The sequence below is a fragment of the Coregonus lavaretus genome, assembly GCF_964263955.1.
Source record: "Coregonus lavaretus genome assembly, chromosome: 2".
NCBI lineage: Eukaryota > Metazoa > Chordata > Actinopteri > Salmoniformes > Salmonidae > Coregonus > Coregonus lavaretus.
Window position 1 is genome coordinate 44546396 of NC_139989.1, and position 23443 is coordinate 44569838.

Genomic DNA, 23443 nt, shown 5'->3' on the forward strand with positions numbered 1-23443 from the left:
CTTGCATAAATGTAATATGGAAAAGTGTTGAGAGGTGCCAAAGCAAACAACCAAAAAGGCCACAAAAAATACCACAACCAAAGTCAAAGTATCTGCCTGGAGAGAGTCTCTCTCATGAATGTGGAAGAGGTCCATTTATACTGGGACACACCCGGCCCAGGTGTTTCCCATGTAGCTGACAACCCTCCCAACTCCGCCCACCGACATCCTAATAAGGAAACAAGAGCAAAGAGAGAATACGGCAGACAGAGTGGGAGGGTCGTCACACCCCCCCCCCCCCATAAGACCGGGGACCAACAAGGACCCCGGACCAACGTACCAGCCTTAGCTTTCAGCAAATCTGTCAAGGGAGCGACCACAGTAGAGAAGTTCCTACAAAAACCACGATAATAGCCAATCATTCCCAAGAAACGCATCAGTTCCTTTTTAGTAGCTGGTAGTGGAAAAGCATCAATAGCTACCACTTTAGCCCGAACAGGACGCACTTCACCCTGCCCAACCACCTTTCCAAGGTATGTAACAGTCGCCTGAGCAAACTCACATTTAGCCAAATTTATCGTGAGGCGACCCGCAGCCAGACGTCCAAACAAGGCTTGAATACGGGACAGATGTTCCTCCCAAGTATCTGCATATATCACTACATCGTCCAGATAAACAGCGCACCCGGCCAGACCAGAGACAACCCTGTTCATAAGTCGCTGAAAAGTGGCAGGCGCATTACGCAGTCCGAAACTCATAACCGAATACGAGTACAGACCAAAAGGTGTAATAAAGGCAGAGATTTCACGTGCCCTACTCGTCAGTGGCACCTGCCAATAGCCCTTTAACAGGTCAAATTTGCTCACAAACTTAGCTGAGCCGACTTGATCAACGCAGTCCTCCATCCGAGGAAGAGGAAATGAATCCGGCTTAGTGACATCGTTTACCTTACGGTAGTCCGTACAAAATCTATTTGTTCCATCCGATTTACTGACCAAGATACAGGGAGAAGCCCAACTGGAGAAAGAAGCTCTGCTATTTTACTCTCCAGCATGTACCGGACCTCAGCATCCAGACAACGCAGTTTCTCTGAAGAAACTCTATAGAACCGTTGACGAATGGGGTCAGCATCTCCAATGTCAATATCATGTTCTATTAAGTTTGTACGTGTAGGTGTATCAGAAAACAACCCTGGAAATCTCCGAATCAAACCAACTATCTCTTTCCGCCCATCAACAGGTAGATGCGTAAGAAGGCTATCTAAAATCTCCAGTGTCTCTGAATTTTTCAATCTACCCTGCAGTATGCAATCGTCGGGACCAGAAACATCTTCCCGCTCCTGCACAGACCTAGCATGACCAAAACTCTTGGAATAAACAGTATCAGCCAAAAGAACAGCCTTACCGTCCTCTGTAGACTCCCACTGTTCAGTCTCAGAGGAACGTGCATAATAGGGTTTTAACAAATTTACATGGCACAGTTGGTGGGCTTTCCTCCGTTCTGGAGTGGCAACTAGATAATTTTGCTCAGTGTACTGGCGCACCACTGTATATGGACCTTGAAACTTGGCATGAAAAGGAGAACCAACAATTGGCAGCAGAGCCAGAACCTGATCACCTGGACTAAAGTGACGAGGCTCAGCTCGGCGATCATATATGCTCTTCATCCTGTCCTGTGAAGATGATAGCTTCTCTTTAGCCATTTCACCAGCGGCATACAAGCGTCGCCGAAAATCACCCACATATGATAACAGGGACTGAGGAGGCTCGGGAGACTTCCAGTCATCCTGGAGAACAGATAAAAGCCCACGCACCCGATGTCCAAACACTAGGTCATTTGGGCTAAAACCTGTGCTCTCCTGTGAAACCTCCCTAGCAGCTAACAATAACCAAGGCAACCCCTCCTCCCAATCCTTTTCCATCTCAGTACAATAAGCTCTCAACAAAGACTTAAGTGTTTGATGGAACCGTTCCAGTGCTCCTTGACTTTGGGCATGATAGGCGCTAGACAAGTTGTGTTTAATATGGAGTTGTTGGAGAACCTGACCAAAGAGATTAGAGGTGAAATTAGATCCTTGATCACTTTGAATGACCTTAGGGATTCCAAACAGTGAGAGAAACTGAGTCAAAGCTTTTAACACAACCTTAGTCGTGATAGACCGGAGAGGATAGGCAGCAGGAAACCTAGTGGTCTGACACATCACAGTCAACAAATAATTACTACCCTTTCTAGAACGAGGCAGAGGACCAACACAATCAATAATCAAATACTCAAAAGGTTTACTGAGTACAGGAATAGGGAACAGTGGTACCGGCTTAATAGCTTGATTAGGTTTACCAGTTAATTGACAGGTGTGACAAGTTTTGATGAAATCAGAAACATCCCTCTTTAATCTTGGCCAAAAGAAATGTCGTAATATACGATTGTAGGTTTTTCTCACACCCATATGCCCAGCAACGTCATTGTGAGAAGTTGTTAGCACCAACTCACGAAGCTTAACTGGTACCACCACCTGACTAATCGCCTCCCCCAGAAAACAACTACCATGAGACATCCACTTTCTCATCAGGACCTCTTCTTGGAGAAAATAGCCCTGTGCGACATCTCCCAACTGTTCCACAGGCACAATTTGGTCCAGCAACTCTTCTAATGTAGGGTCAGTCCGTTGCGCCTCGATTAAATCGGAGTGGGATATAGATAACGGGATAACAGGGAAAACAGTAACAGACTTCTTTGTGGTATTCTCGTTAGCCAGCTCCGTGACCAGGTCGTCATGGATCATAGAACGCGTCACTGCACACGCAGAAAACACCTCTGGGAAATTCTGCGCACTCTCATCAGGAATCCCTACAATTGACGGCTTAGTGGAAACCACTACAGATGGAAACGCGATAGGCCACACACGCTCCCCAGCCAAGTTATTTCCAAGGATCACGTCAATACCCTCAATAGGCAATGAAGGACGCACCCCCACAACAACCTCACCTTTCACCAGTCCACAATCCAACATCAGTTTATGCAATGGAACTGACAGAGTGTTCAAACCTATTCCCCTAATTAGAACACTATTCCCCGAATCAGTCTCCGCAGAGAAGGGTAACACAGATTCCAACACAAATGATTCAGAGGCACCTGTGTCTCTTAGGATCTTTACTGGCACTAGGTTCTTACTTCCTACCATAGACACAAAACCCTCCGTAACGAAAGGTAAATAGTCGGGATCAATATAACCTTTCACCTGGCTCTGGGCATGAGACAATGCGTCAGGAGTGAACTGATGTGGAACAGGAGCTGCTAACGCTGCAGGCCTCGATTTACCATAAGCACCTGTACTGAATTTACCCCTAGACCTAAGAATCGGACATTCATTTTTCCAATGACCTAATTCTTGACAGTAGTGACACTCTTGACCAACGTCAGTTTTACCACGGGTATCAGGCTCAACCCTAGTTGAATGAAACTCTGCCCGGGAACCGAAGTATCTCGGCGAGCGCGGCCCAAATCTCTGCGAACGCCCCCACTCACTCCGAATACGGGGTTCTGCAAAAACATTTTTGTGAGTCAACACATATTCATCTGCCAAAACCGCAGCTTCAGCGACAGTCTTTATTTTTCGTTCGTTAATGTACGTCGCTATACGATCAGGGATTGTGTCCTTAAATTGTTCTAACATAATCAGATCACACAGCCCTTGGAAAGTCATAACTGCAGAGGCAGAACACCAGCGATTGAACTGTGAAGATAATATTCGCGCAAACTCAACATGAGTCTGCTGATCATCCCTTTTTAAAGTTCTAAATCGTTGGCGGTAAGCCTCAGGGACCAATTCATAACTCTGTAACACAGCCGTTTTAACCTTCTCATAACTAACACTGTCTGCTACACTAAGAGCTGAATATGCTTCTTGCGCTTTACCAGTCAGCACACACTGCAACATCAAAGTGCGATCAGAATCAGGCCAACTCCTAGCGTCAGCAACACGCTCAAACAACGAAAATAATGTCTCCGGGTCCTTTTCATTAAACTGGGGCAACAACCGTAAATTCCCTACAACATCAAATGTGTCTGGATTACGACCAAAAGAGGAACGACCCCTAGGTAACTCTGGGTCACCTTCCCAGAGCAAACTCTCCCCTGAGAGCTTTCCTTCCCTAACCAACTCTAGTCGCTCTTGTTGCAGCTTGATTTTAGCACGCTCCATATCCTGTTTAAATTCCAATTCCCTTTCATATTTTACACGATCATGCTCCATTTTAGCTCTTTGTCCATTTCGTTCATGCTCCATTTTAGCTTGTTCATGCTCCATTTTAGCTTGTTCATGCTCCATTTTAGCTCTTTGTCCATTTTGTTCATGCTCTAGCTGTAACAGAAGCAGTTCTTTCTGCTGTTCAAAAAGAAGACCACTATGACTAACCGATGGAGCGGTCATTGTAACATATCGGGGAGACAACGTGTCCTCAGCAGAGGCTGCCCCAGTGGTAACATCCAGAATACCACTCCATCAAATTGGCCTTCAATATTAACCTAATAGAATTTTTTAGGCGTTTATCACTAATTTCAACCTTGTAGTGTTCAGCAACCTTCAACAGCTGTTCTTTAGTACATAATTCTAACAGTTCTTCTGATGGAAAGCGAATGAACTCGTCTACATTAGACGCCATAATCAGGAGAAAAAAAAATTAGATATATATATATCATAATAATCTTGCTCAACCCCTCTGCTGAGCACACCAGACACAAGAGAAATGACAATCACACCGAGCACCACAGAAGAGAGATGGGATATGGAGCTTCCCCATAACCTACAATAACTCAACCCTAGTCTTCGTGTAGATTCGCGGTGGGTAATTACGCACTGTAGCCCGCTGGCAAGGAATTAAACCCCCCAGCACGCTGGTAGATTCCACCAAGCCACGGATGTGCCCCCGAGACAACTGCTCAGTCCACAGACACCACACAAAAATAACAAACATTTACCCATGCCCAACGTATCCCAAAACAAAACACGTCACTAAGCCTATCAGGGGAAAAAGCTATAGCTCCGGGTAGAAAATGTCACTACCCTACCCAATCTCCCACTGAGGTACACAGCCGATTGTACTCACCTCCTCAGACCGATGCCCCAACAGCGAGTAGAGCAAGAGTTTCCAGGCTGGGCAGGGACTGGAAACTAACCAATGTACTCTCTCCAACGCAGTACACAACCCAAAGGAAACCAATATTGGGCCTATCAAACTCAACCAAACTAACAAAATTTACACACAAAAAACCTACAGAATTGGACATTAACTCCACGTTCTCCCAAACACAACCAGTTCAAGATCCCGGACGAGCCCCCACTTGTCACGAACCGGCTCAAGTTCGTAACAAAAGGGAGACACGTGGAGACAAGGAATACTTAAAGTATATATTTATTAACTAAAGTAAACTAACTCAAATAACGATGGGGTGTGTAATCAGTAATCAGTAGTGTAAGTGAGTGTTTGCTTGCATAAATGTAATATGGAAAAGTGTTGAGAGGTGCCAAAGCAAACAACCAAAAAGGCCACAAAAAATACCACAACCAAAGTCAAAGTATCTGCCTGGAGAGAGTCTCTCTCATGAATGTGGAAGAGGTCCATTTATACTGGGACACACCCGGCCCAGGTGTTTCCCATGTAGCTGACGACCCTCCCAACTCCGCCCACCGGCATCCTAATAAGGAAACAAGAGCAAAGAGAGAATACGGCAGACAGAGTGGGAGGGTCGTCACAGCGTGTCACTGGTTCTTGCTGTTTAGATTTTATAAAACTCAATTTATGGAAAGAACAAGCTATTTGTAAACGCAGACAGCAAAATGATTATGAGATGTTCACTGTGAATCACCAATGCCATGCCAAATTCCTGTGGCACAAAACACTGTCTGGGGTGAGAGCTCTGATGTATAGACTGTGACCACCATTTGCCTCATGCAGCGAGACACATCTCCTTCGCATAGAGTTGATTTTGGCCTATGGAATGTTGTCCCACTCCTCTTCAATGGCTGTGCGAAGTTGTTGGATATTGGCGGGAACTGGAACATGCTGTCGTACTAGTCGATCCAGAGCATCCCAAACATGCTCAATGGGTGACATGTCTGGTGAGAATGCAGGCCACGGAAGAACTTGGAAATGTTCAGCTTCTAGGAATTGTGTACAGATCCTTGCGACATGGGGCCGTGCATTATCATGCTGAAACACGAGGTGATGGCGGCGGATGAATGGCACGACAATGGGCCTCAGGATCTCGTCACAGTATCTCTGTGCATTCAAATTACCATAGATAAAATGCAATTGTGTTCGTTGTCTGATAGCTTATGCCTGCCCATACCATAACCCCACCGCCACCATTGGGCACTCTGTTCACAACACTGACATCAGTAACCAGAAAAGTGTTAAACAAATCAAAATATATTTCAAAGTAGCCACCCTTTGCCTTGATGCCAGGGTTGTGGGTTCGTTTCCCACGGGGGGCCAGTATGAAAATGTATGCACTCACTAACTGTAAGTCGCTCTGGATAAGAGCGTCTGCTAAATGACTAAAATGTAAATATAAATGACAGCTTTGCACACTCTTGGCATTCTCTCAACCAGCTTCATGAGGTAATCACCTGGAATGCATTTCAATTAACAGGTGTGCCTTGTTAAAAGTTCATTAGTGGAATTTCTTTCCTTCTTGATGCATTTGAGCCAATCAGTTGTGTTGTGACAAGATAGGGGTGGTATAGAGAAGATAGCCCTATTTGGTAAAAGACCAAGTCCATATTATGGCAAGAACAGCTCAAATAAGCAAAGAGAAAAAACAGTCCCTCATTACTTTAAGACATGAAGGTCAGTCAATCTGGAAAATTTCAAGAATTTTGACATTTTCTTCAAGTGCAGTCGCAAAAACCAAGTGCTATGATGAAAGTGGCTCTCATGAGGACCGCCACAGGAAAGGAAGACCCAGAGTTACCTCTGCTGCAGAGGATAAGTTCATTAGAGTTACCAGCCTCAGAAATTGCAGCCCAAATAAATGCTTCACAGAGTTCAAGTAACAGACACATCTGTGAATCAGGCTTTCATGGTCGAATTGCTGCAAAGAAAGCACTACTAAAGGACACCAATAATAAGAAGAGACTTGCTAGGGCCAAGAAACACGAGCAATGGACATTAGACCGGTGGAAATCTGTCCTTTGGTCTGATGAGTCCAGATTTGAGATTTATGGTTCCAACCGACGTGTCTTTGTGAGACGCAGAGTAGGAGAACAGATTATCTCTGCATGTGAGGTTCCCACCGTGAAGCATGGAGGAGGAGGTGTGATGGTGTGGGGGTGCTTTGCTGGTGACACGGTCTGTGATTTATTTAGAATTCAAGGCACACTTAACCAACATGGCTACCACAGCATTCTGGAGCGATACGCCATCCCATCTGGTTTGCGCTTAGTGGTACTATAATTTGTTTTTCAACAGGACAATGACCCAAAACACACCTCCAAGCTGTGTAAGGGCTATTTGACCAATAAGGAGAGTGATTGAGTGCTGCATCAGATGACCTGGCCTCCACAATCACCCGAACTCAACCCAATTTTGATGGTTTGGGATGAGTTGGACCGCAGAGTGAAGGAAAAGCAGCCAACAAGTGCTCAGCATATGTGGAAACTCCTTCAAGACTGTTAGAAAAGCATTCCAGGTGAAGCTGGTTGAGAGAATGCTAAGAGTGTGCAAAGCTGTCATCAAGGCAAAGGGTGGCTATTTGAAGAATCTCAAATATAAAATATATTTTGATTTGTTTAACACTTTTTTTTGGTTACTACACGATTCCATATGTGTTATTTCATAGTTTTGATGTGTTCAATATTATTATACAATGTAGAAAATAGTAAAAATAAAGAAAAACCCTTGAATGAGTAGGTGTGTCCAAACTTTGACTGGTACTGTATATACAGTGAGGGAAAAAAGTATTTGATCCCCTGCTGATTTTGTACGTTTGCCCACTGACAAAGAAATGATCAGTCTATAATTTTAATGGTAGGTTTATTTGAACAGTGAGAGACAGAATAACAACAAAATAATCCAGAAAAACGCATGTCAAAAATGTTATAAATAGATTTGCATTTTAATGAGGGAAATAAGTATTTGACCCCTCTCAATCAGAAAGATTTCTGGCTCCCATGTGTCTTTTATACAGGTAACGAGCTGAGATTAGGAGCACACTCTTAAAGAGAGTGCTCCTAATCTCAGTTTGTTACCTGTATAAAAGACACCTGTCCACAGAAGCAATCAATCAATCAGATTCCAAACTCTCCACCATGGCCAAGAACAAAGAGCTCTCCAAAGATGTCAGGGACAAGATTGTAGACCTACACAAGGCTGGAATGGGCTACAAGACCATCGCCAAGCAGCTTGGTGAGAAGGTGACAACAGTTGGTGCGATTATTCGCAAATGGAAGAAACACAAAATAACTGTCAATCTCCCTCGGCCTGGGGCTCCATGCAAGATCTCACCTCGTGGAGTTGCAATGATCATGAGAACGGTGAGGAATCAGCTCAGAACTACACGGGAGGCTCTTGTCAATGATCTCAAGGCAGCTGGGACCATAGTCACCAAGAAAACAATTGGTAACACACTATGCCGTGAAGGACTGAAATCCTGCAGCGCCCGCAAGGTCCCCCTGCTCAAGAAAGCACATATACATGCCCGTCTGAAGTTTGCCAATGAACATCTGAATGATTCAGAGGAGAACTGGGTGAAAGTGTTGTGGTCAGATGAGACCAAAATCGAGCTCTTTGGCATCAACTCAACTCGCCGTGTTTGGAGGAGGAGGAATGTTGCCTATGACCCCAAGAACACCATCCCCACCGTCAAACATGGAGGTGGAAACATTATGCTTTGGGGGTGTTTTTCTGCTAAGGGGACAGGACAACTTCACTGCATCAAAGGGACGATGGACAGGGCCATGTACCATCAAATCTTGGGTGAGAACCTCCTTCCCTCAGCCAGGGCATTGGAAATGGGTCGTGGATGGGTATTCCAGCATGACAATGACCCAAAACACACGGCCAAGGCAACAAAGGAGTGGCTCAAGAAGAAGCACATTAAGGTCCTGGAGTGGCCTAGCCTGTCTCCAGACCTTAATCCCATAGAAAATCTGTGGAGGGAGCTGAAGGTTCGAGTTGCCAAACGTCAGCCTCGAACCTTAATGACTTGGAGAAGATCTGCAAAGAGGAATGGGACAAAATCCCTCCTGAGATGTGTGCAAACCTGGTGGCCAACTACAAGAAACATCTGACCTCTGTGATTGCCAACAAGGGTTTTGCCACCAAGTACTAAGTCATGTTTTGCAGAGGGGTCAAATACTTATTTCCCTCATTAAAATGCAAATCAATTTATAACATTTTTGACATGCGTTTTTCTGGATTTTTTTGTTGTTATTCTGTCTTTCACTGTTCAAATAAATCTACCATTAAAATTATTGACTGATCATGTCTTTGTCAGTGGGCAAATGTACAAAATCAGCAGGGGATCAAATACTTTTTTCCCTCACTGTACATAGCATTGGGAAAGTATACAGACACATTGACTTTTCTACATTTTGTTACTTTACAGCCTTATTCTAAAATGGATCAAATTAAAAATGTTCCTCATCAATCTACACACAATACCCCATAATGACAAAGCAAAAACAGGTTTCTAGAAATGTTTGAAAATGTATTAAAAAATAAAAACTGAAATACCTTATTTACATAAGTATTCAGACCCTTTGCTATGAGACTCGAAATTGAGCTCAGGTTCATCCTGTTTCCATTGATCATCCTTAAGATGTTTCTACAACTTGATTGGAGTCCACCTGTGGTAAATTCAATTGATTGGACATGATTTGGAAAGGCACACACCTGTCTATATAAGGACCCACAGTTGACAGTGCATGTCAGAGCAAAAACCAAGCCATGAGGGTGAAGGAATTGTCCGTAGAGCTACGAGACAGGATTGTGTCGAGGCACTGATCTGGGGAAGGGTACCAAAAAATGTCTGCAGCATTGGCCTCCATCGTTCTTAAATGGAAGAAGTTTGGAACCACCAAGACTCTTCCTAGTGCTGGCCGCCTGGCCAAACTGAGCAATCTGGGGAGAAGGGCCTTGGTCAGGGAGGTGACCAAGAACCCGATGGTCACTCTGACAGAGCTTCAGAAATTCCTCTGTGGAGATGGTTGTCCTTCTGGAAGGTTCTCCCATCTCTGCAGCACTCCACCAATCAGGCTTTTATTGTAGAGTGGGCAGACGGAATCCACTCCTCAGTAAAAGGCACATGACAGCCCGCTTGGAGTTTGCCAAGAGGCGCCTAAAGGACTCTCAGACCATGATAAACAAGATTCTCTGGTCTGATGAAACCAAGACTGAACTCTTTGGCCTGAATGCCAAGCGTCACGTCTGGAGGAAACCAGGCACCGCTCATCACCTGGCCAATACCATCCCTACGGTGAAGCATGGTGGTGGCAGCATCATGCTGTTGGGATGTTTTTCAGTGGCAGGGACTGGGAGACTAGTCAGGATCGAGGGAAAGATGAACGGAGCGAAGTACAGAGAGATCCTTGATGAAAACCTGCTCCAGAGCGCTCAGGACCTCAGACTGGGGCGAAGGTTCACCTTCCAACAGGACAACGACCCTAAGCACACAGCCAAGACTATGCAGGAGTGGCTTCGGGACAAGTCTCTGAATGTGCTTGAGTGGCCCAGCCAGAGCCGAGACTTGAACCCGATCGAACATCTCTGGAGAGACCTGAAAATAGCTGTGCAGCGACACTCCCCATCCAACCTGACAGAGCTTGAGAGGATCTGCAGAGAAGAATGGGAGAAACTCCCCAAATACAGGTGTGCCCAGCTTGTAGCGTCATACCCAAGAAGACTCGAGGCTGTAATCGCTGCCAAAGGTGTGTTAGGAGGAAAAATCCTGGATAACCTCTTTAAGCTTGTATAGCAGAGACAGTGTAATGAAGAATTACTTTAATAGTTCTTCATGCTAACCTTTGTTATGCACATGTGCTGTATGAGCCTTAAACCTGTAAATGTCCACTGTCTGTTTGAAGGTCTTGTAAGAAGAAACTGGTATTTTTCCCACTCTGCCTCTGTTCAACTTAGTCACACGGCCAAGACAAAGGGCCGTCTGAGAGTGACCAGTATTTGGTCCATCCTATTATTTTCTTATCTTTTAAGGGCACAGCTGTGTGGAGATATGAAGTGAACAGAGGCTGGCTTGAGCATCATTGACAATTCTATCAGCAGAAAGGAGTAACGTTATCACTTGTTTGTGCGCTATGATTTCACATACCCGGTACACATAACCACAAGATGAACGCAAGGTAGCTCATGATGCCCCGATCTGCCGGGGAGGGGTGGAACCAGCCAGGACTAGGCATTTTTAGGTGTACTATATAAGACCTCTGCACTTTTTGTATTGTTGGGCTCTCAATGAATCACCTACGGGTGGTTCGTTGACCAGCTCCATTATTGCAATAATTAATCGATATTAAAGTATGATTGTTTGAAGAATCTGCAGTCTCTTCCTTTTGATTTAAGAATTTCCACGACAGGTGCTTCAACAAAGTACTGAGTAAAGGGTCTGAATACTTATGTAAATATGATATTTAAGTTTTTATTTCTAAAAACCTGCTTTTTCTTTGTCCTTATGGGGTATTGTGTGTAGATTGATGAGGAAAAAAACAAATTTAATCAAATTTAGAATAAGGCTGTAACGTAACAAAATGTGGAAAAAGTAAAAGGGTCTGAATACTTTGCGAATGCACTGTATGTATTGGGGTAAGGTGACTAGGCATCAGGATGTATGATAAACAGAGTAGCAGCAGCGTAAATGAAGATCTGTGTGCGTGTGTACATGTTCTTTTTATTTATTTTTTATTTAACTAGGCAAGACAATTAAGAACAAATTCTTGTTTACAATGACGTCCTGCGGGGACGGGGGCTTGGATTAAAAATAAAAATGTAGGACAAAACACACATCACGACAAGAGAGACACCACAACACTACATACAGAGAGACCTAAGACAACACAGCATGGTAGCAACACAACATGACAACAACATGGTAGCGACACAACATGACAGCAGCACAACATGGTAGCAGCACAAACATGGTACAAACATTGTTAGGCACAGACAACAGCACAAAGGGCAAAAAGGTAGAGACAACAATACATCACGTGAAGCAGCCACAAGTGTCAGTAAGAGTGTCCATGATTGAGTCTATGAATGAAGAGATGGAGATAAAACTGTCCAGTTTGAGTGTTTTTTGCAGCTTGTTCCAGTCGCTAGCTGCAGTGAACTGAAAAGAGCGACCCAGGGATGTATGTGTTTTGGGGAACTTTAACAGAATGTGACTGGCAGAACGGGTGTTGTATGTGAAGGATGAGGGTTGCAGTAGGTATCTCAGATAGGGGGGAGTGAGCCCTAATAGGGTTTTATAAATAAGCATCAACCAGTGGGTCTTGTGTTGGGTATACAGAGATGGCCAGTTTACCAGTGATGTGTCCTATAAACAGCATTGGTAGCAAATCTGATGGCCGAATAGTAAAGAACATCTAGCCGCTTGAGAGCACCTTTACCTGCCGATCTATAAATTACGTCATCGTAATCTAGCATGGGTAGGATGGTCATCTGAATCAGGGTTAGTTTGGCAGCTGGGGTGAAAGAGGAGTGATTACGATAGAGGAAACCAAGTCTAGATTGAACCTTAGCCTGCAGCTTGGATATGTGCTGAGAGAAGGACAGTGTACTGTCTAGCCATACTCACAAGTACTTGTATGAGGTGACTACCTCAAGCTCTAAACCCTCAAAGGTAGTACATTTGACATTTTAGTCATTTAGCAGACGCTCTTATCCAGAGCGACTTACAGGAGCAATTAGCGTTAAGTGCCTTGCTCAAGGGCACATCGACAGATTTTTCACCTAGTCAGCTCGGGGATTAGAACCAGCGACCTTTCGGTTACTGGCACTACACTCTTAACCACAAAGCTACCTCCACACCGGTGGAGAGAGGGGGCATTCTTCTTACCGAACCACATTACCTTTGTTTTGGAGGTGTTCAGAACAAGGTTAAGGGCAGAGAAAGCTTGTTGGACACTCAGAAAGTGTTTAACACAAAATCCGGGGAGGTGCCTTCCGGATAGCCTGAGTGCACCTATTTCTCATTTGCCTGAACGACAGCCAGTCAGCCTGAGTATTTGTGTGCTGAGCCTTTCGCCAAATAGTGTTCTTGAGGTGGAGTAACTCTGCCAGATCACAGTTGAATCAGGGGCTGAACCTGATTTTAATTCTAATTTTCTTTATGGGGGTGTGCTTGTTAACAATACTGTTGAAAATATTAAAAAAATAAGATCCAAGCGTCTTCGACAGAGGGGATCAAGCTGATTCTATACCAATTTACAGAGGCCAGGTCATGAAGGTCATTTAGCAAGCGTCTATAACAAATCAGGACAGGTAATTTAACTGAGCAGCCATTACGAACACAGGCTGTAAAACTGATCACTAAGGTCATTACAGAAAACACCAGACTGATACTGATCAGGATTATTTGTGAGGATAACATCAAGGAGAGTAGCCTTTTCTGGGTGTTTGGAATCATACCTTGTGGGATTGGTAATAATCTGAGAGAGATTTAGGGAGTCCCATTGTTTTAAGTCTTGGTTAGGTGGTTTAAGCATGGCCCAGTTTAGGTCACCTAGCAAGACAAATTCAGACTTACTGTAAGGGGCCAGGAGATGTGTGTGTTGGAGCGTGAGTGTGTAGAGTCCTGTGAGTGAGCATAGAGACGATGCAAAAATAAATACAAGCGTCAACTCAGATAGTCCGTGTAGCCATTTTCTTAGCTATTTAGCAGTCTAATGGCTTGGGGATAGAAACTGTTCAGGAGCCTGTTGGTGTCAGACTTGATGCACTGGTACCACTTGCCATGTGGAAGCAGAGAGAACAGTCTATGGCTTGGGTGGCTGGAGTATTTAACGATTTTCCGGGCCTTCCTTTCACACCGCCGGATATAGAGGTCCTGGATGGAAGGGAGCTCAGCCCCAGTGATGTACTGAGCTGTCCGCAACACCCTTTGTAGCGCCATGCAATCGAGGGCGGTGATGTTGCCATACCAAGCGGTGATGCAGCCAGTCAAGATGCTCTCAATGGTGCAGCTGTAAAACTTTTTGAGGATTTAAGGGCCAATGCCAAACTTTTTCAACCTCCTGAGGGGGAAGAGGCGCTATCGCTGTGTGGGTGTGTGTGTGGACAATTTTTAGTTCTTAGTGATTTGGACCTCGAGGAACTTGAAGCTCTTGACCCGCTCCACTGCAGCCCCGTTGATGTGGATGGGGGCTTGTTTGCCCCCCCCCCCCCCGTTTCCTGTAGTCCACAATCAGCTCCTTGGTCTTACTGACGTTGAGGGAAAGGTTGTTGTCCTGGCACCACACTGCCAGGTCACTGACTTCCTCCCTGTAGGCTGTCTCATCGTCATCGGTGATCAAGCTTATCACCGTTGTGTTGTCAGCAAACGGGGGCCGAGCTCCCTGCCATCCAGGACCTCTATACCAGGCGGTGTCAGAGGAAGGCACAAAACAATGTCTGACTCCAGCCACCCAAGCTTCAGACTGTTCTCTCTGCTACAGCATGGCAAGAGGTTACCAATGCACCAAGTCTGGAACCAACAGGACCCTGAACAGCTTCTACCCCCAAGCCATGAAACCTCTAAACAGGACTGCTAAATAGCTAATCAAATGGCTATCTGCATTGAGCCTTTTTTGGACTAACTCTCTTGCACCGTGCACACACTGGACTCTACCCACACCCCAAAACACACACACTACATACGCCCACACACACATAACATGCACACACATGAATACTGAAGCCACACACACACTTTCACACTCACAACATACGATGCTGCTACTGTTTTATCTATCCTGTTGCCTAGTCACTTGACCCCTACCTATATGTACAGTACATAGCTACCTCAATTACCTCGTACCCTGCACATCAACTCGGTACTGGTACTCCCTGTATATAGCCATGTTATTTTCTACTCCCTATACACTGAGTGTACAAAACATTTAAGGACCCCTTCCTAATATTGAGTTGCACCCGCCCCTTTTGCCCTCACCTGATAACCAGGTGGCGAATCGCATCTCTGCATGTCTGGCAGACATATCAGTGTGGATGTAGGATCACCACCTCAAGCTGAACCTCGGCAAGACGGAGCTGCTCTTCCTCCCTGGGAAGGACTGCCCGCTCCATGATCTCGCCATCACGGTTGACGTGTCCTCCTCCCAGAGTGCAAAGAGCCTTGGCGTGACCCTGGACAACACCCTGTCATTCTCTGCTAACATCAAAGCGGTGACCCGATCCTGCAGGTTCATGCTCTACAACATTCGCAGAGTACGACCCTACCTTACACAGAAAGCGGCACAGGTCCTAATCCAGGCACTTGTCATCTCCCGTCTGGATTACTGCAACTCGCTGTTGGCTGGGCTCCCTGCCTGTACCATTAAACCCCTACAACTTATCCAGAACGCCGCAGCCCGTCTGGTGTTCGACCTTCCCAAGTTCTCTCATGTCACCCCGCTCCTCCGCACACTCCACTGGCTTCCAGTTGAGGCTCGCATCTACTACAAGACCATGGTGCTTGCCTACGGAGCTGTGAGGGGAACGGCACCTCCTTACCTTCAGGCTCTGATCAGACCCTACACCCAAACGAGGGCACTACGTTCATCCACCTCTGGCCTGCTAGCTCCCCTACCTCTGCGGAAGCACAGTTCCCGCTCAGCCCAGTCAAAGCTATTTGCAGCTCTGGCACCCCAATGGTGGAACAAGCTCCCCCACGACGCCAGGACAGGGGAGTCACTGACCACCTACCGGAGACACTTGAAACCCTACCTCTTTAAGGAATACCTGGAATAGTATAAAGTAATCCTTCTACCCCCCCCCCTCCCCCACCCCCCATGAAAAAAGAAGGAAAAAAGTGGTTGTTCCACTTGCTATCATAAGTTGAATGCACCCATTTGTAAGTCGCTCTGGATAAGAGCGTCTGCTAAATTATGTAAATGTAAAATGTAGAACAGCCTGAGTTTGTCGGGGCATGGACTACAAGTTGTCGAAAGCGTTCCACACGCTACACCTGTTATCTACAAAGCATGTGACAAATAAAATTTGATTTGCACAGAATTGTTGCTCCCAGCGGTTAAAGCATCTCCACTCCAGTTACTGAATGTCCCAGACACTGTGCATCTCTGCTTTCAAGTCAACACCAAGACCAGTTTGGCGGATGTTAAGATATGTGAGATTAGTTAATTATTACATTTCTCTAAAGAGGGATATGTATACAGACGAATGTAGGAGAGGATGTGCTGGAATCTTTTATTTCAGCTCATGAAACATGGGACCAACACTTTACATATTGCATTTATATTTTTGTTCAGTATAAATTGATCGTAAATGTTGTGATCTGACTAAAGAATAGTCATCTTCAAGTACTGTCTGTACGGGTCTATTAATTTGGCATTTGTACAAGCTTGTCAGAGTCTATATAACTTGTGACTTTTTTTTTAGGGTCAGTGCTAGTCTAGATACAAGATAGCCTACTGACCTATTTCCTGGGCTCATATCACCTGTATTTTAACCTAGATAACTATTTGTGGCTAGTACCTACCTCATGTACACACTTAGACTTTTGTTTACTCTGTAAAAGTTCAGATGTACTGTTACTGTACCACTCTGTTGTGTATCTTGTACAGTGAGTGAAGAGTTGAGCTGTTGCATATAGAGACCTGCTAGAATAACATTGCATTGCATCATATGTTGTGTTGCCATAAATGTTCATATTGTCTGAAGGTCAGACCTAAATCCACTGTACAAACTGTCTTCATACAAAATATGACACTGACCTAAATAGATAAGACATAGGTGAACTAGAACTAAACTAATCAGATTGAATTCACACAATGAATAAAGCCCTTAATTGGTTCCATGTATGTGCAGCATGGGCTACTATGTATTGTTACTATTTTTTGGAATGACTGATGTTTGTACTTTTCAAAAAAGAGCAGCGGTGGAATATGTTCAGTACATCATGTTCCTGTCTGAACATCCTGCAAAAAAAAAAAAACATACTGACGTTGGAGCCCCATTGGATGCGCGTGTGCGCGCGGAAATGTGAGAATATTCGCCTATTGGCATATCGGATTTTTATTGATATAACAATTTTATTTATGTGTTGTAAGGTGAAGGGATATGACTCATGTTCTTCACACATTTCCAATCCAATGGTAGAACGGTTGCGCTGGGTGTAAATAAATGATAGGGACACGCCAGCTGTTCAGTATAGTGCGAGCTCGTGCTTCATAGGCTACCGCGGCTGCCGCCGCCTTGCTTTTGCACGTGCCATAACCACGCCCCTCAACAGCTTGTCTCTGCACGTGAAGGAGAGAAAAGAACACACGTGTGTTGTTTGGCCAGGAGTGTGGATACAAATGTATCAATGTTTAATGTATCCTGTCATCATGTGTTGCAGAGGAGAAACTGGATACAATGCATCTTCATATAAAATGAAAGTAAGTATCCAACGTTGGAAACAGAGATAAAGCCTAAGACAGGGATCATCAACTAGATTCAGATTCAGCCACGGGCAAATGTTTTCTTGAACAGGTGGTCTGAGGGCCGGAACATAATAAACATATATTTTTTTAGACTGCAAATTTACTGCAAGAAGCCTAAACAGATATCATATTTATCTAAAACATAATTTCAAACCTTGATTACATTTGGGAACATTGTCCTGATTAGGGTGCCGTCTTTCGGATGGGACGTTAAAACGGTGTCCTGACTCTGTGGTCATTCAAAATCCCATGGCGCTTATTGTAAGAGTAGGGGCGTTCTCCCTGGTGTCATGGCTAAATTCCCAACCTGGCCACCTAATCATCCCCTATCATTCCTAATTGGCATATATCACTCCTCACCTCTCCAACTGATAGCTGAACCCTGGCCTACGATTTGATGTAGCCTAGTAGTTGACATTAAAGGGGCAACTTAAGTAGCCTATGTCGTGAAGCATCCTTGTCCTCCTCCAGTTCCCAGGGTCAGTGAATGTGCTGTAGCTGGCCATAGCTCTAGAGCTATATGCCTATCTGGTTTTGCTAAATGCAGCCTACAATAGGAGTCAGGAGACACTATGTTCACATTCTGAACGCAATGTACAGTTATTTCTGTACGAAGGATTGAAACGGAGTGTTCCTCCAGCCAATGAGCTCCGGGTGTGTTCTACTGCTTCTGTTTTGACTGGCTCACCAGCGAGTTTTCTATGTCAGCTACTTAATATTAAAAACTACATATGTGAGCAATCCGCGCCGAGTATTTTCTGAAGAGGCGTATAGCTCATGAATAACAAAACAGCGCTCGCAGTAGGCTACGACCGACAGGATCCGTGGTGTTGTTTTGACAACGTTATAATTTGTGAACCAGGTTTCAAAGCAACAGACTGAAACACTGCTTTGCCTTCATTTATATACGGATATTTCAAACAGTGCCTCTGCAGCCTACGTCGGGTCTACATAAATCGTTTCCTATTGTTTTGAAGAAGATTATGGACATTCCCCCACCTAATATTCTCGAAGGCGACGATGGTAAGACTAGCTTATTCGTGTCGTTTTGGATGAATTGAGAGATCCTTTCCAATGTACACATTTTTTATGTGAACTGCATAGATCTGACGCGGACATGTTGACTGGTGTATAGAGACGTATTAGTGCTTTTAATGAGCGTTTGTGTACCACTCAAACAACTGGACACATTGGTTGTTGTTTTGTTTTTTAATCAGCTGTGTTTGATCATTATATATGACTAGTTAAATAGTGGTTCAAATGTGTCAAGTATAGAGCAGTACTGGGGAAGTCAACCCTTCGTACATTGAGTGCTGTGCCAGTTTCCCCTGAGGCACTGAACTGAGGGGGGGAAAAGAACATAAAGTTCTCACACCTCCCTGCTTGTTCTTGGGCTCTGCAGTCAAACCATTTTTCACATACAATATGAGTACATCATTTTCTTACATTTGAAGGTGCAATTCATATTTTTTTCATGTTAGTTTTTGTGTTTAGGGGCTGTGTTGACAAGTCCAGATTTCCCTTCCCGTTGTTTATTGGTTCATGCCCCCCCCCCCCCCCCCCCCCCTTTCATTTCCCTCATTCTGTAATTTCACCACTTATTTTTTTCTACTTCTTTCCATCTTGTCTGGGTTCACATGGTCATGCCCCCTTCACTCATTATGCTCTTCACTGTTATCTCCACAGAAATAGAGAAGAAGAAGTTGTGCTCCGCCGATAACAGCGAGGCCGGTGTTGGAGGGGGCAGTGGTGGGACCGGAGGTACAGGCGTTGGAGGGGTGTCCGCCTCCCTCACCCCTGCCATCTGGGAGAAGACCATCCCCTATGATGGGGAGACCTTCCACTTGGAGTACATGGACCTGGATGAGTTCCTGCAGGAGAATGGCATCCCAGTCACCTTAGAGGAGGAGCTGCAGAAGAGCCTGGCCCAGGAGGAAACCAAGGGGACAAGACCCCCTACCGCCACAGTCACCTCTGACACAGAGACCGTCACACTCACCCTAGAGCCAGCTGAACAAGAGAAGGAAGAAGAAGATGGGGAGGAGGAAGATGCTGTGTCTGGGTTTGAAGCAGCAGAGGGTGAAGTGTCTAAAAATAAAAAAGGTTCATTGTTGGGGCCCATTGTTAAAGGCCCAGACAAATTCTACCTTTGAACTCAGCATACACATATACTGACACTGAAATAGACGCTTGCAACATGCTGACACTAGATACTTACATATTGTATTCAAATGTCAAATAGACGTACCCATAAACCACTGACTCTTGGACACATGGTGTTGCGCACTTGACTTTTCCACACACATGGACACACTTACATGTGAAACCTGAGCTACAGCATTGACAAATAGCAGTATTCATATAGGGCTGACCTTAGAGTGTCTTAAGGAAATAATCTAGCAAACAGCAGTGAATTTTCCATTAACTATAGCCTTCAAGATTATAAAAAACATACTTAACAGCCACCAAAATAAAATAAAAAAGTAAGGTTTCTCCATGGAAATATACTGCTCATTGATTTCAATTTGTCTCCCTCTAGAAGGTAAGTCTGCAGACCGACTCACGCCCACTCCCATCGACCCGGAGGACATTGAGGTGGACATCAACTTCCAGCCGGACCCTACAGACCTGGTGCTGTCCAGCGTGCCCGGGGGTGAGCTGTTCAACCCACGCAAACACAAGTTCTCTGACGAGGACCTCAAACCACAGCCCATGATCAAGAAGGCCAAGAAGGTCTTTGTGCCCACTGAGCAGAAGGTAAGATGATCTGTGAATATTCGTTTCAGGGAGGTGATGAACGATGGAACTGGTTGTTCTGTAGTAGGATAATGAGAATGTAGGCACTGCAATTGGGCACCAAATAATCATTGGTTGATGAAGATTGTAGTATCACTATGTTACACCAGCAAAATGAATGAGCGAGTAGTAAGTCATGAAATAAGGGGGCTTGTCTGGGATTAGGGATGTTTCCACAACACTGATTCTATTATTCTCTATTAAAATCCTCTGTTGATGTCTGGTTCTGTTGTTCAACTCTGTCTCTCACAGGACGATAAATACTGGTCGAGGAGGAAGAAGAACAACGTGGCAGCTAAACGTTCACGTGACGCCCGGCGGCTGAAGGAGAATCAGATCACAGTGCGCGCTTCGTTTCTGGAGAGGGAAAATGCGGTGTTGCGGCAACAAGTGGCTGAGTTGCGAAAGGACTGTGGTCGCTGCAAGAACATCATGTCCCGATATGAAGCCAAATACGGACCATTGTAAGGGACAAACTTTTTCTTTCAAGAAAATAACCGAAAAAGAAAACCGCCCCACAAAATGCAGACACAAACACAAAGGGAATCTGAAATGTACTGCTTTCATGGTGAACACCGGTCACTGCGTCAAGTTCTAGATCCTCTCCAACACGACAGTGGAGGCATGGATACACACTGTCAGTGAGCCAGCCAGCAACATGGCGAGAGGTGGACACGAAGGGTTGTGGAGAGCGACTGGCTCCTACACATACAGGGACTCAATTACGGACACAACATGTATATTGTCTACTGCTAGTCAGGTCTTATCACTGGCCAGAGAAGTCAGAGAAAGGTCTTATTACTGGAGAAAATCAGGCTTGTGAAAAGAAGCGCATTAAAAGTTACACACATTTATAGAGTGTATTAACGGGTTGTTTTGTGGACCAAAGCATGAACATCGTCAGTGATAAGTAGTGAATATTGAAAGTTGTCCCCCTGCCCTGCTCTCCCCCTGTTTGCAGTAACTGACTGTCTCTCTCCTCTGTTTCAAGTACTCGTGCAGAGGCTCTAAAGAAAGACGTGAACTCTTGATTTATTCATAATGGGGTAGGGGAGAAACCAATTAAAAACAGAACGGACAGATCGAGGGTTGCACCTCCGTGATCGTACACAGAGGAAATATTTGATATTGGTCAGAGAAAGGGCGAGATAATGGTGTTGTCCGGTCACAGCTCTTCCTTCTATGTCTGTCTTTGCTTGTATCACACACTGAGGTGTGTGTGTGTAGAGAACTCTTTGTACATAGTCTTCTCCCTGCACCACATAGATTGTGTTACCCCTGTTTTGCACTCAACCCTTCCAAAGCAACACCTTGTGTGTGAAGATTAGATATAGGGTTGGGCAGGTACTTTTTTCCTACTATGACATGACCCACTAATTTTAAGCAATTGTTTATACAAAAACCAACTCCGCTTCTAATATCTTTAACCCAAAATACTGTTTTTTGGGAAAGAGGAGTTTTAAAAAGTAGTAGGGAAAGGACTGTCTTTTCTCAGTATGTTTATTGCTCGTAGGTCAGGCATTTATAAGGGCCCTCACTGGTGGAGGGGTATTTACTATGTATGTTGGTTTATTTCACTGCACACTGCAAGTAGAGGGCACTATCTATTTGTGCCTCGTAGTTTGCCTGGGATTGTGAGACGGTTATTCTGTCAATAACTGTATTTTTATCTTAATTTACTGCTATTCCTTATGTTTGTTGAATAGCCATTATGATCAATGCTGTATTCTAACAATGCATCTATTGATTGATGTGCAGCAATATGTCAGATTATATTTCTTTAGAGAAAAAAAATACAATGAACCAATGACTAAGCAGGGATCTCAATGGACAAACTGTGTTTTTTGATTTTTTAAAACAGGTTTTCAACCAGAATTATACAGGAATATTTGTTTTTTCTAAAGACAATTTCATATTTACCTCATCCAACACTTTCATTATTTAATGCTCCTATCTTATTGGATACCAATAATTATGAATGTTGGGGTGCCTACGACAATGTTGACAGGAATTGTGAGCACAAGAAAGGTGGTTTTGGCAAAAGTTTGTCAAAGTGGCTGTGCCTCAATTAATTGTTGCAAATACTACATAGCAGACTGTTAAGTAAAGAGACTCAATCTCTTAAGTGTCTGATATGAATTTGTGTTCCTGTGCCGGTCTTCATTATGGTAACACATTAGAAACATACATGTGGCAATAATATTCATTTTACTCAATGCTTTGTTTCTGGTGTGTTTCTGTAAAATAACTATGATAGACTCCCGAGTGGCGCAGTGGTCTAAGGCACTGCATCCCAGTGCTAGCTGTGCCTCTAGAGATCCTGGTTCGAGTCCAGGCTCTGTCGCAGCCGGCCGCGACCAGGAGACCCATGGGCGGCGCACAATTGGTCCAGCGTCGTCCAAGGTAGGGGAGGGTTTGGCCGGCAGGGATGTGGGTTCGTTTCCCACGGGGGGCCAGTATGAAAAAAACAAAAAACATGTATGCATTCACTAACTGTAAGTCGCTCTGGATAAGAGTGTCTGCTAAATGACTAAAATGTAAAAATGTAATAGACAAAATGTTGCAATGGCCAAAAGTCATGTGTGCTTCCAATTAAGTTTCCCAGTAATCCTGCTGCACGAAAACGTGTTAATGGTGTAATGTTTGCATATGTTTTACACTAAGTGTATGTACTTATGTCTGTAAATTAAAGGATCAAAACAAATATTTACTGATTTTACTTCTATGGAAGGCATTGCATTGCACTGACATTCTTATCTTGTCTGCTTAGGCAAATAGTTGTTTAAACAGTGATTTTAAGCTTGGGCAGAATCTTGTCAGATCATAGACCAACATTTAGGTATGATAGTCATTTTTGTATGATATCAAGTTACAAACTGGCTTTGATCCAGCTTTATGTAGAAACAAAACTCCTCAAGTTGTCCGAAACTATGTTCATTTTCTTTGTAGAAATTCTTGATGTGCAACATTCTCTGTTGCATCATATCAAATTATGGTCCATTCACAGACACGGTGTATAAC

The 23443-nt window shown here is 44.4% G+C and overlaps 1 protein-coding gene across 2 annotated transcripts; it reads left to right on the forward strand.

The window, feature by feature from the left end:
• Positions 1–18424: 18424 nt before the first annotated feature.
• On the forward strand, positions 18425–23128 carry LOC311148815 (thyrotroph embryonic factor-like). 2 transcript variants are annotated; one of them, XM_084185810.1, is made up of 4 exons: positions 18425–18649; positions 19313–19705; positions 20166–20383; positions 20675–23128. In XM_084185810.1, exons 1-4 carry the CDS (start codon positions 18610–18612, stop codon positions 20888–20890), a joined length of 867 nt encoding a protein of 288 aa, XP_084041936.1. In that variant the 5' UTR covers positions 18425–18609; the 3' UTR covers positions 20891–23128. The 2 variants fall into 2 exon arrangements, with proteins under 2 accessions (XP_084041936.1, XP_084041935.1); XM_084185809.1 differs by having other exon boundaries at positions 18427–18649; positions 19313–19729.
• The last annotated feature ends 315 nt before the right edge of the window (positions 23129–23443 follow it).